The 19,874-nt window shown below is 45.1% G+C and overlaps 1 protein-coding gene across 2 annotated transcripts in view; it reads left to right on the top strand.

Annotated features, from left to right (window-relative positions):
- The window catches only part of rbms3 (RNA binding motif, single stranded interacting protein), a 247,883-nt gene that overhangs the window by 203,120 nt on the left and 24,889 nt on the right, over window positions 1-19,874 (top strand). For both annotated transcript variants that reach the window (XM_060922273.1, XM_060922272.1), the window contains exons 9-10: window positions 1,099-1,195; window positions 3,827-3,877. In XM_060922273.1, the coding sequence (XP_060778256.1) occupies window positions 1,099-1,195; window positions 3,827-3,877 (148 nt within the window). The remainder of the gene's footprint in view (window positions 1-1,098; window positions 1,196-3,826; window positions 3,878-19,874) is intronic.

The following is a 19,874-nucleotide window of genomic DNA, read 5'->3' on the forward strand; positions in this document are numbered from 1 at the left end:
GCTAAAATCAAAGCTGACCTACTTTTAACCTACTTCATGACCATATCCTTCATGATTTATTCATTTCAGCGTTCTGAATAATCTACATTGACTTTTCTTACCTATTCTGATTTTTGAGTCGTAATCCGAGAGCAGACAGGAGAGGGGAAAAAAATAATCAACCAGTAATATGACTGCTCATTTTGTCGTCCAACTCATCAGACACCTGTATTATTTTCCCTGAATATTCAGTTTCGCTCTGAGATACAGAAAAATACATCATGCTTTTTATATTATGTTCCACGTTGTCCTTAACTCGCTCAAGGGAGTCAGGAAGAAAAAATGCTTTGCGTTTCTCCGTAGCCGCATTTACTACATTTGAAATATTGCTTTTCTGATATGTCCGGATCATATAGAGCTAATCACAGAGGCCTCTCGTAGCCAGTCATGAGCCGATTCCACAGTATTAGTAATGTTCTGTTCTCAATTAGACCTTTCCAATCGTTTAATGGGCCATATCATCTTACTGACAGGAGGCCATAGTCACTAATGGCGAACATAAATAAGAGCCGAGCTGCCGTGGCCTTAAACCAGACTCACATGAGAGAACCTAATGCGACTACTGTAACATGGACGTGTATCCCAGACCTCCCTCTGTTTTATTGCTCTAATTGGCCATATGCCTTTATTGGGGTAACATGTGACACAATAGATGTGTTCACTCAGGTTGTCATGTGCTGCATGTAAGGACTAGGAGCTAAGAGCAGACAGCATTTCACTCCCAACGCTCCATTACTCAGCCGCCAGGCACACCAATCGATATAGCATAGCAACAAGCCTACCAAATGAAACATGTCCGCTCTAGGTACACAATGCTAAATAAAGTCATGGCCCATCGCTCCACCGGCAGACAGCTATAGGGAATCACTGGATCAACCACACACATGCATACACACCACACTGTAAAGCAAGTGCACATGCACACACTGTACCTTCAGACATGTGAAGTAAAATGAGACCTTGGGCTTTCCCCACAGATGTGTAAAAGCTTTTAAGTCATTTCGTGCTATGTGAGCTTCTGTCATTATGCATGACTGATGTTTGGCTGTGTGTGTGCAGGTTCTACTCCTCTCCATACAGTATCTCCACCAACCGCATGATCGCCCAGACATCAATCACACCATTCATCGCTGCCTCACCGGTTTCCACATATCAGGTAAAGTCATATGCTTTAGATTTATTATACGTGTGTGTGTGTGTGTGTGTGTGTGTGTGTGTGTGTGTGTACTAATCACTGCTTTGGGGAAATGCCGACTAGTCAGCACGGTGGAAAAAACAATGAGGCAGACAGTAAAGAAATACAGGCAGAAGGTACAGAAAGCAGGTTAAATGTACTTTGTTAGTCTGAAAATATTTCACACTACATGAAGCCACTTTGTACACTCATCCACACTTTGCGTAATTACTTTCTGTGGCTTTCTTGTAACATTATCACTTTGATATCACTTTTATGGTTACGTATAGAGGTGTGCACAGGACTGTATTTTAATCTGCCCATTCCCTGATGGATTCTGATGAATCCTGCCCACTCCTGCACTTATTTTCATAGTCCTTTAAAGCTTAATAAAAATGTAATTAAAATCTCTGCACTGTGCCATTCCTTTGTGACTAGCACTGTGTGAAAACGTGCATTCCATGCCATGGGTTCTACATCACGATCCAATCCAACTCCAGACACTTTTATGGGTGGCTGTCACAGCTTGTTTAGAACCTGCACACACCAACTGACAAAGGCCATTCCAGCCTCATTATCAGATGCTAGTCCGAGGCCAGAGTTCAATATGGTGGTTCAACTCCTTGGCCATTATCAGCTTGGAGAAACAGCTCAGGTGCTGCTGTAGACGTGGCATCCTCCACTCAAGGAAAACTGCTCACTGAGCTGGAAGGAGGGCTCTATTGATGGACAACAGCTTCCCTCTCAGTTCCAGAATCAATAATTTCAGCTCAGTCATGTACGTCTGCCACCTTGTCAGCCATACAAGAGGATTAGAAAAAATTGGTCGTGCAATGATACACAGATTTTTTTTTTTTACATTTATTATGAGGGCGGCACGGTGGTGTAGTGGTTAGCGCTGTCGCCTCACAGCAAGAAGGTCCGGGTTCAAGCCCCGTGGCCGGCGAGGGCCTTTCTGTGCGGAGTTTGCATGTTCTCCCCGTGTCCGCGTGCGTTTCCTCCGGGTGCTCCGGTTTCCCCCACAGTCCAAAGACATGCAGGTTAGGTTAACGGGTGACTCTAAATTGACCGTAGGTGTGAATGTGAGTGTGAATGGTTGTCTGTGTCTATGTGTCAGCCCTGTGATGACCTGGCGACTTGTCCAGGGTGTACCCCGCCTTTCGCCCGTAGTCAGCTGGGATAGGCTCCAGCATGCCTGCGACCCTGTAGAACAGGATAAAGCGGCTAGAGATAATGAGATGAGACAGTTATTATGCTGATTTATGTATTTTCATCATTCACACTGTAGCTTTAAAAAGCAGCGAAGCTGAATGTGTAATTCGTATACTGTGTGTGGCCATTAACTGAAGTGCAGCTTGACGTGTTCATGGCACGCTTTGTGTACAGTGTATAGATGCGAAGAAAAACTACACGTACGCATAAATTTAAGCACACAATTATTCAAAAGCTCAGAGTGCAGTTCCTCCTTTTCTTTGCTGAGTTATGAACTCGGATTCAACCTTGATCAGCAAGGACAGAGGGACAGAGAAAAAGAAAAAAGTAGGGGAAAAAAGGAAGAGAGTAAACACTGAGTGTGAGCAATGAACATTCCTAATTGATTTGGCTTAAGCTAAACTAAACAACACACAGAGCTGAGCTGGGAACGAAACAAAGCCCTTCAGATCCTGGACCTCTTCCTGTCCTCACGACAACATGCTCCCTGCTTACACACAGACAGAGACAGAGAGAGAGAGAGAGAGAGAGAGAAAGAGAGAGAGAGAGCGTGGCCTCAAAAGACCCGATTACTTTAGCAGAATGAACACATTTTTTGTAGTGTTACACACAGGGGAAAAATAGCTCCTAATTGAGTATAGTGGTATTACATGCAAACGCCCCACCTGGGCCTACATTAATTAATATTGAATCACACTGCAGCGAATAGAGATGACTCCAACTCTCATTGAGAACAAATCAATGCAAAAGCACCTCTAACTTTGAAAGTACAGGAAAAGAGGTAACTGTATCTCTTGCAGATTTAAATAGAAAAGAGAGAGAGCAAGAGAGAGAGAGAGAGAAAGAGAGGACAGAGGACATGAATCTTTCAGCAGCAAGCTGAGAGACGAGGTATGTGCTTACACACCTCAGAGAAGCTCGTGCTAGATGATCACACTAGTGCACCAAGCCGCAGAGCATCCTTACTGAATCCGTCTCAGAGGGTGAACAACGAGTGATGCACATTTTAACTCATTTCAGCGCATGTTTTAAAACACATCTGAGACCATATTCCTCATGTCGACACGGAAATTCCTGCAGTTCACTAACTCTCCCATTCTGAAAAACAATAGCTGCATTTGTTGAGGCACAAATGCAATAATAAGGAATATTTAGGCAGGGCTTTATGAGCAGAGCAGCGAGGCAGGGGAGATGAAAGTTGAGATTTTGGGCCAGACGGAGCTATGATGATGAAACTGCTGCTGCGCTGCTGTAATTAGGAGACAATATTGCTCCTTGTGGCATACCGATCCCACTGTAATTATCACACTGTATTTCTGGCTGCTGCCGTCGCTGGTCTGGGGGTTTCTGAGGTGGGGGAGGAAGAGAAGGGAAAATGAGGAAATGCTTTTCTCCCAACAGGTGCAGAGTACATCCTGGATGCCTCACCAGCAGTATGTTATGCAACCTACTGTAAGTTCAAACTGTTTGTTTCTGTGTGTGTGTGTGTGTGTGTGTGTGTGTGTGTGTGTGTGTGTGTGTGTGTGTGAGAGAGAGAGATTTTAATGTCACTGTGTATGCATGGTTTCTGCATGTGTGTTATATATACTGTGTTTTATATATATATATATATATATATATATATATATATATATATATATATATATATATATATATATATATATATATATTAGTATGGGGGAAATAAGGAATTTTAAGCAGACTATCACAGGACGGACAAGTTTGAAATATTGTTTGTCCATCCGAATTTCAGCCTGTCCGAATGACGGGAACAATGCAGCCAGGGGTCTGGGGCCCGCCTTTGGGCCCCGGAAGCTGAAGGGCTTTAGATGCCTGGAAATGGTTTTCCAGCCACATTTTTGTGATCTTCAAAAGCCAAATTACACTCGACATTAGTTGCTAATTACACTACAAATTGAATAAAATTTACAAGAAAATGTCAGAAGATTCAAGAAAAACATGCTTAAAGTTCTACCCAAGAAAACAGTAGCACACACAGGTCAGTTCCATGTCTAGAAAGAGTATGGGGGGCCAAGGATGTTCCAGTTGGTTACAACTTACTGGTGCTCATATATAGGTACTATAATAACACTCATGAAACATTATGTCAGCAATGACTATTTTATACTGTTTATAATAAGTCTATAAGAAATTTAGTAATTAACAATACAACTCTTCTTACATAACCGAGTTAAAATTTAGTCCGAGAGTCCAAGTAACTTTGTAACAAAATGACTTTTAAAATGACTCAAAACTAGACATGGGAATATCATTTGGCATTCAAACTAAAATTTGCTGAACTAGAACTTAGAAAATAGAAGAAAATAAAAACTGTATTAAAAATATAAATCTGCATCTTCCAAAGCGTATGACTGACTGTCATTCTTATTATGAATGAAAAAAAATGCACATAATAACATAACCATTGATTGGCAGTTTGGCACTTAACATAATACTGTACTGCAAAGTTTCATGTAAACTGAACTCTTAATCCACTGACTGGATCAATCAGATGCTGCCAACCCTAAAACACGACTTCAACTGCATTGTGCAATAAAAACAACAGTTAATGCTGAGTGTATTGTTATTGTCTTATTTAATGTGCCACTCAGGGAGAGGGAGGTGCCTGTAAATTTTGATGGGGCTAGGACGTTCGGTGGCCGAGTTATGAATTTTTAAAACCCCACATGTGCGAGTGGCTGGAGCTAGGGCTCGTGCTAAAGCTTTCCGCAATCGATGCTCGCTCCTGACATCAGATCGAGCCGAGCCTTTGCTGGTTCGAAATGTCTAGGGGAGAGGGATGTGCCTGTAAATTTTGGTGGGGCTAGGACCATCAGTGGCCGAGTTATGAATTTTTAAAGGCTGGCTCAAACCAGGGCTCATATTAAGATTTCGGCGAGTAGTGATCACACGGGGGTTTCAAGGGCAAATAATGGGCCGAGGCGGGGTCATAGTGGGCCGTGCCTGTGCTGGTTTGAAAGGGCCCGGGGAGAGGGATGTGCCTGTAAATTTTGGTGGGGCTAGGACCTTCAGTGGCGAAGTGATGAATTTTTAAAATTGTGCCCACGGGGGCCCCGTTTCACAGGCCGTGTTACAACATAATGTATTGGCCCAATGTAGCATTTTGAAGAAAATAAGAAGTAGATTAGACCTATATCTTTACAATTTTTTTCATGGGCCATCCAGTTTGATGCTTTTGAAATACAGACACACATTCGAATTAATTTTTATTGGCCATCCGGTCCAATGCAATGAAATACAGACGGACAAATCCGAATATTATCGGTCAACATCCACCAGTCGGGCCTTATATCCCACACTAATATATATATATATCGTCTCGTCTCGTCTCGTCTCGTCTTCTTCCGCTTATCCAGGACCGGGTCGCGGAGGCAGCAGTCTAAGCATGGAAGCCCAAACTTCCCTTTCCCCAGACACCTCGGCCAGCTCCTCGGGAAGAACACCGAGGCGTTCCCAGGCCAGCCGAGAGACATAGTCCCTCCAGCGTGTCCTGGGTCTTCCCCGGGGCCTCCTCCCGGGGGGACATGCCTGGAACACCTCCCCAGGGAGGCGTCCAGGAGGCATCCGAAAAAGATGCCCGAGCCACCTCAGCTGGTTCCTCTCGATGTGGAGGAGCAGCGGCTCTACTCCGAGCTCCTCCCGAGTGACTGTGCTTCTCACCCTATCTCTAAGGGAGCGCCCAGCCACCCTGCGAAGGAAACTCATTTCAGCCGCTTGTATCCGCGATCTTGTTCTTTCTGTCATTACCCAAAGCTCATGACCATAGGTGAGAGTCGGAACGTAGATCGACCGGTAAATTGAGAGCTTCGCCTTTTGGCTCAGCTCCTTCTTCACCACGACGGACCGGTAAAGCGACCGCATCACTGCGGAGGCTGCACCGATCCGCCTGTCGATCTCACGCTCCATCCTTCCCTCACTCGTGAACAAGATCCCGAGATACTTAAACTCCTCCACTTGAGGCAGGACTTCTCCACCAACCTGGAGAGGGCAAGCCACCCTTTTCCGGTCGAGAACCATGGCCTCGGACTTGGAGGTGCTGATTCTCATCCCAGCCGCTTCACACTCGACTGCAAACCGCCCCAGTGCATGCTGAAGGTCCTGGTTTGAAGAAGCCAACAGGACAACATCATCCGCAAAAAGCAGAGATGAAATCCTGTGGTTCCCAAACAGGATTCCTTCCGGCCCCTGGCTGCGCCTAGAAATTCTGTCCATAAAAATTATGAACAGAACCGGTGACAAAGGGCAGCCCTGACGGAGTCCAACATGCACTGGGAACAGGTCTGACTTACTGCCGGCAATGCGAACCAGACTCCTGCTCCGTTCGTACAGGGACCGGACAGCCCTTAGCAAAGAGCCCCGAACCCCATACTCCCGAAGCACCCCCCACAGAATACCACGGGGGACACGGTCGAATGCCTTCTCCAGATCCACAAAGCACATGTGGACTGGTTGGGCAAACTCCCATGAACCCTCGAGCACCCTATGAAGGGTATAGAGCTGGTCCAGTGTTCCGCGACCAGGACGAAAACCGCATTGTTCCTCCTGGATCCGAGGTTCGACTATCGGTCGAATTCTCCTCTCCAGTACCCTGGAGTAAACTTTCCCTGGGAGGCTGAGAAGTGTGATTCCCCTATAATTGGAGCACACTCTCCGGTCCCCTTTCTTAAAAAGAGGGACCACCACCCCAGTCTGCCACTCCAGAGGCACTGTCCCCGACCGCCACGCGATGTTGCAGAGGCGTGTCAACCAAGACAGCCCCACAACATCCAGAGACTTGAGATACTCAGGGCGGATCTCATCCACCCCCGGTGCCTTGCCACCGAGGAGCTTGCAAACCACCTCAGTGACTTCGGCTTGGGTAATGGACGAGTCCACCTCTGAGTCATCAGCCTCAGTCTCCTCAGTGGAAGACATGACGGTGGGATTGAGGAGATCCTCAAAGTATTCCTTCCACCGCCCGACAATGTCCCCAGTCGAGGTCAACAGCTCCCCACCCGCACTGTAAACAGTGTTGGCAGAGTACTGCTTCCCCCCCCTGAGGCGCCGGACGGTTTGCCAGAATTTCTTCGAGGCCGACCGATAGTCCTTCTCCATGGCCTCCCCGAACTCCTCCCAGTTCCGAGTTTTTGCCTCCGCAACTGCCCGAGCTGCAGCACGCCTGGCCTGCCGATACCCGTCGGCTGCCTCAGGAGTCCCGGAGGTCAACATGGCCCGATAGGACTCCTTCTTCAGCTTGACGGCATCCCTTACTTCTGGTGTCCACCACCGGGTTCGGGGATTGCCGCCACGACAGGCACCGGAGACCTTGCGGCCACAGCTCCGAACAGCTGCGTCCACAATGGAGGTAGAGAACATGGTCCACTCAGACTCAATGTCCCCCGCCTCCCTCGGAAGCTGGGAAAAGCTCTCCCGGAGGTGGGAGTTAAAGACCTCCCCAACAGAGTGCTCGGCCAGACGTTCCCAGCAGACCCTCACCATACGTTTGGGCCTGCCAGGTCTGTCCAGCTTCCTCCTCCGCCAGCGGATCCAACTCACCACCAGGTGGTGATCAGTTGACAACTCAGCCCCTCTCTTCACCCGAGTGTCCAAGACATAGGGTCGGAGATCAGATGACACGACTACAAAGTCGATCATCGACCTCCGACCTAAGGTGTCCTGGTGCCACGTGCACTTATGGACACCCCTATGCTCGAACATGGTGTTCGTTATGGACAAACTGTGACTAGCACAGAAGTCCAATAACAAAACACCACTCGGGTTCAGATCGGGGAGGCCGTTCCTCCCAACCACGCCCCTCCAGGTGTCACTGTCATCGCCCACGTGAGCATTGAAGTCCCCCAGTAGCACAATGGAGTCCCCAGTCTGAGCACCCCTCAGTACCTCTCCCAGGGACTCCAAGAAGGCCGGATACTCTATACTGCTATTTGGCCCGTAGGCACAAACAACAGCAAGAGCCCTCTCCCCAATCCGAAGGCGCAGAGAGGCGACCCTCTCGTTCACTGGGGTAAACTCCAACACATGGCGGCTGAGCTGGGGAGCTATAAGGAAGCCCACACCAGCCCGCCGCCGCTCACCATGGGCGACTCCAGAGAAGTGGAAAGTCCAGCCCCTCTCGAGGAGCTGGGTTCCAGAGCCCAAGCTGTGCGTGGAGGTGAGCCCGACTATCTCTAGCCGGTACCTCTCAACCTCCCGCACAAGCTCAGGCTCCTTCCCCCCCAGCGAAGTGACATTCCATGTCCCAACAGCCAGCCGCTGTGTCCGGGGGTCAGGTCGTCGAGGCCCCTGCCTTCGACTGCCACCCAATCCACACTGCACCAAACCCCTACTGCTACCTCTGTGGGTGGTGAACCCACAGGAGGTCGGGCCCACGTCGCCTCTTCGGGCTGAGCCCGGCCGGGCCCCATGGGCAAAGGCCCGACCACCAAGCGCTCGCATACGAGCCCCAACCCCGGGCCTGGCTCCAGGGTGGGGCCCCGGCTGCGTCCTACCGGGCGACGTCACGGTCCTGGATTTTTTCTCCATAGGGGTTTTTTGGTGAACTGCTCTTGGTCTGGCCTGTCACCTAGGACCTGTCTGCCTTGGGAAACCCTAACAGGGGCATAATGCCCCCGACAACATAGCTCCTAGGATCATTCAAGCACACAAACCCCTCCACCACAATAAGGTGGCAGTTCTAGGAGGGGATATATATATATATATATATATATATATATATATATATATATATATATATATATATATATATTTGTTAGTTTGTGCATTGTCAAAATTATCAAAGAAAAAGCAATGAGAACTGTGATTTACTGGTAATGAGTACCACTGGGAATCTAAAGTTCAGCCCTAGTCCTGCCCCCTGGTGGCTGTGAGAGAGAGAAAGAATGCAGGGCTTCTTTGACATTTTGTCATCTGCCTCGACAAAGTTTGGCGTTTTACACCACCTCCTTTCCCAGCACTCATTTCCTCTCACTCACTTTTTTTTTAACCATTTCTCACAGTCTCTGTCTTTATCTTGCTGTTGTACAGACAATAAGGACACAGGAAGGGTACCTGCCACTCCAGACTTGGAAAACTCACCACACATGTATGCGCATGCATGAAAGAAAAAAAAAAACAAAAAACCCTATCTGAATGGGGAAGGTAATTCCAAGTGCATGTTTGGAGCACTGCCCACCATCTGCCTTGTACCTGCACTCTACTGCACACTAGGCCTCAATCCTTCTATCTAAATGGTCTGGGTTGAGGATTTTGTTTGTCTTAACCTCTTATGCTCCTGGGGATTTTTTTTTTCATGAATGTCCGGAACCACTCGTGATCCCTTGGAGTTTTAGAGGATATTAGCGATGCCTTAAAATTGTTCGCTCAGCTGCCTCGGGCATTCAGGTTCCATAACCTGCAAAATGAATCAAACACAAGGCATTAGGAAAGGAAGTGAAGGAGGGAGAGAGAGAGAGAGAGAGAGAGAGAGAGAGATCAAGGAAGAGAAGAGAGAAGAGGCAGTGCAACAGAGGACACTTTCCCATAACCAGGACTGTATTTAGTCAGTTTAATTTGAACCCTGGCACACTTCCCATCATGGTGTAATGTGTTCTTGCCAGGTATGAACACAGCAATTATACTCAGGTGTGGACCACAAACCAACCAGTCGAACAGCACCTGAGAGAGATGGGTTGAGTATGCAGACAAGCAGACTACTGAGAACACAGTTCAACCCTGATTCACCCAAATCGCAGGAACTGAACCAAACATATTGTGTATTGTAGATGGCGGGCAGCAAGTTTTGACATGCAAGTTGGCTAGACGGCAGAACGAGTGCCAGCGGATGGACCAGGAGCCCTAGATACACAAAAATTATCATGGAAACAAATCATGTCGAAAATCATGGATATACTTCAAATAGTTTAAAAGCATATCCATCCACTATTATCTGTAGCCGCTTATCCTGTTCTACAGGGCCTCAGGCAAGCTAGAGCTGATCCCAGCTGACTATGGGCGAGAGGCAGGGTACACCCTGGACAAGTCGCCAGGTCATCGCAGGGCTGACACTTTAAAAGTATATATGTATATTATTAATTATTCTGCCCACATTTACTGGATATGAGCAATTGCACACTTTGATTGGCTACTCTACTACTAGGATATCAGCTCATATACCATGAGTAAAGAAAAAACAAAATGGCAGCGCGTGTTGCTGAACCAACCGAAGACAAAATAAAAACTCTACTTGAAAACAAAACCCCGAATAAAATAGCCTCAATGAGGCAGTAGCTCATACAGGCCACTGTTGTTGTGTGTTAGAATTTGAAATACGATCATACATGTGATTGATACACACCAACCTGGGGAATAATCCATATGAGTTTTATCAAAATCTGATCATTCCTGTAGGGGGAGTAGCGATTTTCATGAAATTGTATGTGACCCCTCTGCAGCTTCATCCATGGCAGGTGGCACCACCTGGCAAACAATTCTTGTTGGTATATGTCTTTAGAGTCTTCTGGGTGAGTTTCAGTAAAAACGTGCAAGCAATTTACGAAGAGTAGTGATTAAAGTGACGAGTCACCCAAAAATTTCAGATGAACATCGAATCATAAAGATGACAGGTGGCACCACTATCTTGACAACTTTTATGCACACCCGCCTGGAGAACATTGTATGTGAGTTTAACTGAAAGCCGATCAATCCTGTAGGAGGAGTAGCGATTTTTGTAAATTGTGGACAGACAAAGATGATGGACAAAGACGGATGGCACGTGATCACATAAGCTCATCCAGCCTGGCTTGCAGCCGGATGAGCTAAAAATTATCAAGTATTTAAAAAAAAACACAAATAGCTAAAAGAATATCGTGGGGTTTTCCATCACAGTATCGCCTGTTCCACATTCCAGCCCAGATGGTGGCAGTAATGCACCTTTAAGTTGGTTTGCCAACAGCCAAAAAACCCTAAAGAAGAAGAAGAAAACATCAAAAAATACAAAAAAGGCAACAAAATATGGAATAAAAATATTTGATGGTAAGAATGTATCTTTTTTTATTTTTCAAGAACTATTATTATAGCATTTTCACAAATTGCTACTGTCATTTTGCCGGTTTGTTTACATTCTAAGTGGAAATTATTTTGTCGGACGTTTTGTATAAAGTTTTTATTTTTTGAACTTGCCAAAAATAAAAATGCTCTGTTTCTCAAAATCCAGTGAATGTGGATAGAATAAAAGTTATTCCACTCAATCTCGTCGTACATGGCTTATAGCCAACTCGGCGCTATGCATCTCGTCGGCTATCAGTTCATGTACGACTTGATTTCGTAGAATAATTAGCTAACTTTTCATTAGTTATTCATTATTTACCACCATTATTTAACGGTGAAAGACAAAGAAAAGTTATTTTCGTTACTTGTTATCACACTTGTGTTTGTGATTCTTTGGTATCACTACCGTAGTAATAAAATGGGTAAATAGTTGGTGAATGTATTAATAGAGGAATTGCTTTTTATTATCTCCATAGCATTGTCAAATGTGGGAGGTGAAGATGGATGCAAACAACAACTACAGCAGCAGCTTCACAATCGCTGTGTTTCCGTTAACATGCTTAACACGCAACTTGAAATACTGAACTAAAAAAAAAAAGAGTAATGGAAACATTAATTTTGGGGGAAAAACTCTCAGATATCACAAAAAATGTTTTTACACTCACATGAGGTGGTTTTTCAGAAGATTCAATAAAGCAATATTTTGCTAAATTTAATGCGAAGCACATTTCACATTTATGTCACATGCATGACATGAAGAGCAAATGGAAATGTTACCTTTCTGAAAAAAAAGAGAAAGCTGTGTAAGAGCTATTGCGAGAGCAGAAACTATCATGAGAGGGGGAAAAAAACCAGCTTTAATCACATAACAGTACTTAATGCAAATATAGACTATTCACTATTGTGTTCTGTGAAATTTTTTTTAAATATTTCTTCTATTGTGTGCAAAACCTGGCTACAGAGACACGAGACCTTTTTACACCGCATGTTCAAGGCAGGAATGTTGCACAATTTATTCCACATTGCCGTCTGTCTAAAAGCAAAATTGGAAAGCAGAATGGGGTCTGTGTTGTTCAGAACAGGGATCTATCAAAGTCTGATCTTCGCAACACATGTTTGTGGAAGTGTATCATGGCACGAACAAAGGAGACTTCTGAGGACCTCAGAAAAAGCGTTGTTGATGCTCATCAGGCTGGAAAAGGTTACAAAACCATCTCTAAAGAGTTTGGACTCCACCAATCCAGAGTCAGACAGACTTTGTACAAATGGAGGAAATTCAAGACCATTGTTACCCTCCCCAGGAGTGACCGACCAACAAAGATCGCTCCAAGAGCAAGGCGTGTAATAGTTGGCGAGGTCACAAAGGACCCCAGGGTAACTTCTAAGCAACTGAAGGCCTCTCTCACATTGGCTAATGTTAATGTTCATGAGTCCACCATCAGGAGAACACTGAACAACAATGGTGTGCATGGCAGGGTTGCAAGGAGAAAGCCACTGCTCTCCAAAAAGAACATTGCTGCTTGTCTGCAGTTTGCTAAAAATCATGTGGACAAGCCAGAAGGCTACTGGAAAAATGTTTTGTGGATGGATGAGACCAAAATAGAACTTTCTGGTTTAAATGAGAAGCGTTATGTTTGGAGAAAGGAAAACACTGCATTCCAGCATAAGAATCTTATTCCAGCTGTGAAACATGGTGGTGGTAGTATCATGGTTTGGGCCTGTTTTGCTGCATCTGGGCCAGGATGGCTTGCCATCATTGATGGAACAATGAATTCTGAATTATACCAGCGAATTCTAAAGGAAAATGTCAGGACATCTCTCCATGAACTGAATCTCAAGAGAAGGTGGGTCATGCAGCAAGACAACGACCCTAAGCACACTAGTCGTTCTACCAAAGAATGGTTAAAGAAGAATAAAGTTAATGTTTTGGAATGGCCAAGTCAAAGTCCTGACCTTAATCCAATGGAAATGTTGTGGAAGGACCTGAAGCGAGCAGTTCACATGAGGAAACCCACCAACATCCCAGAGTTGAAGCTGTTCTGTACAGAGGAATGGGCTAAAATTCCTCCAAGCCGGTGTGCAGGACTGATCAACAGTTACCGGAAACGTTTAGTTGCAGTTATTGCTGCACAAGGGGGTCACACCAGATACTGAAAGCATGGGTTCACATACTTTTGCCACTCACAGATGTGATATTGGACCATTTTCCTCAATAAATAAATCGCCAAGTATAATATTTTTGTCTCATTTGTTTAACTGGGTTCTCTTTATCTACTTTTAGGACTTGTGTAAAAATCTAATGATGTTTTAGGTCATATTTATGCAGAAATATAGACAATTCTAAAGGGTTCACAAACTTTCAAGCACTACTGTATGTTAAAGGGACACACTGGCATGGCAGGACAGACGTGTGATGTTTTTTTGGGGGGGGTTTAACACTGACATTCTTCTTTCTGAGATGAGTGTGAATTCAAACGTCTAAATTCAGTAATTCAGGAGACCTGATGTCCTCCACAAGCCAGTGAGCTGGAACGATCTTTTCTGCATAGCTAAGGGATGGCGCAACGTCCAAGACAGAGAACAAGAGAGGAGCAACAGCCAACACAAAGTCAGCGGGGTAGTGAAGTCTAAGGCAGAGCCAGAGGAAGGAGCGATGTCCTGCGTAGAACCAGAGGGAGGGAAGGACGTACACTGAGAAGCAGGGCGAAGGAGAGATGGTTCTCGTTGGCTTTTCGGGAGCTACATCCTCAAAAAATTTCTCAACGGGGTGCATGGCTTCAAGGCATTCCTGTGTGGCCTTGACCCAAGCATTCCTCCCCCTGTTGTTGCCATATTAGGTGGTTCATCTCCAGGATCTTTTGCTGGATCTCAAAAATATCTGCTGCATCCATTTGTCTTTTGAGCTTTCTGTCATGTCTGGGAGGCAAATCAAGGTGAAACAGGTGCAAGTGATTAGTGACATGCTGGGGCTGATGGGTAGTGCAGTTCTGTGCCCCTTTGGCACTACCATGACAAGTGCCAACTTTTTGTTTGCTTGTTTTTTTTCTCCAAGTCATGTCTCGAGTCATTTTGTATTTTAGGTGGTTGTTTTGTTTTAGTTTTGGTTTTTGTTCTTGTTTTTTAAACTATTTTCTTTTTTGATATTTCCGATTCTTTTCTTGTTGCGTTTGTTTTTTCTTTTTTTTCTAATTGGAGGCTTTGTTGTGAATGTTGTTGTTGTATTTTGTTTTGTTTTTAATCATTGTACACAGAGGCAGCCTTTCTTTTCTCTTTTTTTCCGCACAGAAACCATAGGGTTTGCCAACATCCACACACCGCTGTTGGTGAAAAGGCCTTCGAAATTGAAAACTGAAGCTTCCGAGTCGGCGGCATGGTGGTGTAGTGGTTAGCGCTGTCGCCTCACAGCAAGAAGGTCCTGGGTTCGAGCCCCGGGGCCTTTCTGTGTGGAGTTTGCATGTTCTCCCCGTGTCTGCATGGGTTTCCTCCGGGTGCTCCGGTTTCCCCCACAGTCCAAAGACATGCAGGTTAGGTTAACTGGTGACTCTAAATTGACCGTAGGTGTGAATGTGAGTGTGAATGGTTGTCTGTGTCTATGTGTCAGCCCTGTGATGACCTGGCGACTTGTCCAGGGTGTACCCCGCCTTTTGCCCGTAGTCAGCTGGGATAGGCTCCAGCTTGCCTGCGACCCTGTAGAAGGATAAAGCGGCTAGAGATAATGAGATGAGATGAGATGAGATGAGCTTCCGAGTCATAAAGACTGAAAGAGAGACAAACTGAGAGGTTAATGGCTGAATGTCTGTCTCTATCACTCTGTCTAAGTAGATAATGATATTTCTGGAGACATGTCAGATTTGGGTGTTGTCCTGTGGATGATTATGTGTAAACATGCTTTATAACATAGTCTTCTTTCCCATAGTCATCAGATGAAACCTTAGCCACCAAGGAAACGATAAAAAAGGAAACGTCTGTTGACAGGATGTTAGAGTCAGCACGGCAAAATCCTGAGAAGAGCACGAGACAGGGAACTTTTTTTTCTCCTGTTCCCATATAGACACAATGCAGACAGTTAAAAAGCGTTTGAGGAAAGGAAGGCAGCGTAACGAGAGTGGAGCTCTGTATTTGGCACCTTGTTACCGTGGAGACACGTGACCATAGCGACCGGAGATGAGAACTGAAGCAAATCAGCACACAATAGAGGATGTCTCCAGACTGTGTGTGTGTGTGTGTGTGTGTGTGTGTGTACACCGTATATGATTTGCATCTTTTGTACGATGCATCAGTTTCCAGTTAGAGTGCCACACCATGTTTTTACGTGTGTGTGTGTGTGTTCCATCATAGCGTACATGCAACACACACTCTATCATATATACAGACAGAAAGTTGTCCTACGCAGTCTGTCTAATTCTCAAGGCAAACACAGTCCTACCCCCCCCATCTTATCCAAGGGAAGAATGCCTATGTGAATAGTCCCAAATCCCTCTCAGGAAATGAACATTAACAAATCATCAACACAGTGCATTATAGCAAAGCCGCTTAGAGCAGAACGGCCACTGAGTGGAAAAGAAAGGAGACGAGACCCTTCCCTAAATCAGTGCCAGTCACAGCCATTTGTTGAGACAAAGGAGCAAATGTTTGAATAAAGATTGAGCACTTTTATCTCTGCTCCACTGCAGCACCGTTCTCCAGAACACGCTGTGTTTGCAGGGTTTGAAAAGGTGGTGTGCTTTGGCAGTTACTGTAGTGTGTGTGTGTGTGTTTGAAAGGGTCATCCAAAAAAATTTCTTTTACAGTATAAAAGAAATATAATTTGGTAGTAATAATAATAATAATACTTATTATATATTATTAAACAGTCATTCCTGGTTAGGCTTCAGCTCTACCGCAACCCTAATTTGGATAAAGCAGTGAAGATGATGAATATTTCCTGACTGGAAGTGCAGTCAGTTCCAGAGTAAATGCCTGTATATCATGTTTGTGTATAGCAATCACACACTGATATGAAACATCCTCCCTGGAAGTTTATTTTCTTCGGCACTGCTGCCTCTGAGGGACAAACAAGGCCACTTCCTTTCCCTCTTGACATCAGTTTCCCTTCTTGTGATGTCACTAGACACAAGGCTCATCCATCAAAGTTGAGATTATCATTTTTTAAAAGTTTTTTTTTTTTTTAACATCAAGGAGTCACTTTCAGGTCATTATGCTTCTTTTCGTAAAGGAACGTTTCAGATGTTGTCTGAGAAAAGCAAAAAAAAGCAAATGAGCAAGACAGTCTCTCTGTTCTGCAAAAACGCTCTCTTGCTGTCTGCATACATGCCCTATGGGGAAATGTATTAATACACACACACACACACACAACACATGCAGAGCTTAATCATCTGTCTGTGTCTCTCACTGATATGACTGTAAATGAGAGTGGAGAATTATTCAGCGGCAATCTCTTTTTCCTCCTCTCATTATAAGAGTGTGTTGGAGGTGGTGGGGGGGCTCATAGCTGGAGGCCCTGGGCGGAGCAGAGATGAGAAGAACAACTCCAGCAGTTTAGCTCTGACAGCTAGGATAAAGACAGAGTTCCTCTGACGCCGAGTGTCTGTACGGTTTATTCTTTAAACAGACTTACTGACAGTACAAGCAGCGCTGAGCTGCACTCACACAGGAGACAGACACAGAGTCTGAGTGCACTTTGAGTGTGCATGTGTGTCTGTAAGAGAGAGGAAGGGTGTATACTTCCATATGCGTGAAATGACTCTCAAAGCAACCCTCAACCCGAAAATAATACTGCTGCTCCTAAATGCTACATGAAATTTATAGACGCTAACTGCATTGTAGAAACGAGATTCTGCCAACCGCTCCCTGTTCAGTGTCAGCCACATTAGATTATTTGCGTGAAATATTGGTGCGTAGCTGCCTAATCACTAAGATGTGACATTTAACTTCACATTACAGTTACAGGATGCTCAGATGTATCAGTCGGTATGGCATTGTTCATATACACACTCTGTCAAACACAGACATGCATGAGTTGTACAGTACAGATGGCAGCAAGGTTTTAGCTGGGTCACAATGCAAAGGGTTTTTAAAACAGCAAATAAAACAGAAACAAACAAAAAATAAATAAAATGCTTAAAAAGCAGCTGCAGAGAATAATTTGGACACCCAGAGTGTACTCTGCCTCCTTGACCGGGAAAAAACAGTTACTGAAGATGTATCACTGAAGCACAACAGTTACTGTTAGACTTGTTTACTGGCTGCTATTCTGAATAACTGTTTTTCTGAGTTTTTGTAATTATAATATGTTTTTTTTTCTTCTGTATAGAAGAATACAGTGCTCAGCATAAATGAGTACGCCCCTTTTGAAAAGTAGCATTTTAAACAATATCTCAATGAACACAAACAATTTCCAAAATGTTGAAAAGACAAAGTTTAATAGACCATCTGTTTAACTTATAACGTGAAAGTAAGGTTAATAATATAACTTAGATTACACATTTTTCAGTTTTACTCAAATTAACGTGGTGCAAAAATGAGTACACGCCACAACAAAATCTAGTACTTTGTATGGCCTCCATGATTTTTAATGACAACACCAAGTCTTCTAGGCATGGAATGAGCAAGTTGGCGACATTTTGCAACATCAATCTTTTTCCATTCTTCAACAATGACCTCTTTTAGTGACTGGATGCTGGATGGAGAGTGATGCTCAACTTGTCTCTTCAGAATTCCCCATAAGTGTTCGATTGGGTTCAGATCAGGAGACATACTTGGCCACTGAATTACGTTCACCCTGTTCTTCTTCAGAAATCCAACAGTGGCCTTAGATGTGTGTTTAGTCATGTTGGAAAAGTGCACGACGACCAAGGGCACGGAGTGATGGTAGCATCTTCTCTTTCAGTATAGAGCAATACGTCTGTGAATTCATGATGCCATCAATGAAATGCAGCTCCCCGACACCAGCAGCACTCATGCAGCCCCACATAAGGACACTGCCACCACCATGTTTCACTGTAGGCACCATGCATTTTTCTTTGTATTCCTCACCTTTGCGACGGTGTACAGTTTTGAAGCCATCAGTTCCAAAAACATTTATCTTGGTCTCATCACTCCAGAGTATAGAGTCCCAGTCGTCTTCATCTTTGTCAGCATGGGCCCTGGCAAACTTTAAGTGGGCTTTTTTGTGCCTGGGCTTTAGAAGAGGCTTCTTTCGTGGCCGGTATCCATGCATGCCATTCCTCTGCAGTGTACGCCGTATTGTGTCACGGGAAATAGTCGCCCCAATTTGGCTTTCTACTTCTTTAGATAACTGCAGTGAACTTGCATGCCGATTTTCTTCAACCCTTTCATCAGAAGACGCTCCTGTCAAGGTGTTAACTTCCGTGGACGACCTGGACGTCTCTGTGAGATGGTTGCAGTTCCATCTTTCTTAAATTTTTGTACCACTTTTGCTACAGTCTTCTGACTGATAAGTAAAGCTTTGCTGATCTTCTTGTAGCCTTCACCTTTGTGGTGTAAAGAAATTATTTTCTTTCTCAGGTCTTGTGTCATTTCTCTTCCATGTGGTGCCATTGCTGACAGCATGAAATGGGGAGGGGTTTTCTTTAAGTAACACCCTTTTATAGTCAACTGTCTGCTGGACACCTGTGTAATGACTAATTATACTCACCTGTGATTGTCATCTCATCTCATCTCATTATCTGTAGCCGCTTTATCCTGTTCTACAGGGTCGCAGGCAAGCTGGAGCCTATCCCAGCTGACTACGGGCGAAAGGCGGGGTACACCCTGGACAAGTTGCCAGGTCATCACAGGGCTGACACATATGGCCCTTTTCCACTACCCTTTTTCAGCTCGCTTCAGCTCACTTCAGCCCGACACGGCTCGCGTTTCGACTACCAAAAACCAGCACGACTCAGCTCGCTTCAGCCCTGCTTAGCCCCTAAAACTCGCACGGTTTTGGAGTGGGGCTGAAGCGAGCCGAGTGAGGTTGGGGGCGTGAGCAGACACTCCCCTGTGCACTGATTGGTGAGGAGGAGTGTCCTCACACTCCCACACACGCCCCGCGAGCGCGCTGGGATCTGTAAACACCGCAAACCCAGAAGAAGAAGAATTACGAATTACGAGAATTTCTGAAGCCTTATGCGCCTCGCCTCATCTATACGCTCTTGCCAGTATCTGTTGGCGTTGTTGGTGACAACAAGCCACAGCACCAAGACCAGTAACACTAACGACTCCATGTCCTCCATGTTTATTGTTTACTATTCGGGTCGTGAGACTACCGCTTAAAAGATCACTGATGTCACTGTTTGCGCTGCTTAACGACATCACCTGACGTCCACCCACTTTCGCTAACTCCACCCAATGTGTCCACCCACTTCCAGCCAGCACGGTTCAGCGCGGTTGTAGTCGAAATGCA

Source organism: Neoarius graeffei, chromosome 5 (assembly GCF_027579695.1).
Source record: "Neoarius graeffei isolate fNeoGra1 chromosome 5, fNeoGra1.pri, whole genome shotgun sequence".
Lineage (NCBI taxonomy): Eukaryota > Metazoa > Chordata > Actinopteri > Siluriformes > Ariidae > Neoarius > Neoarius graeffei.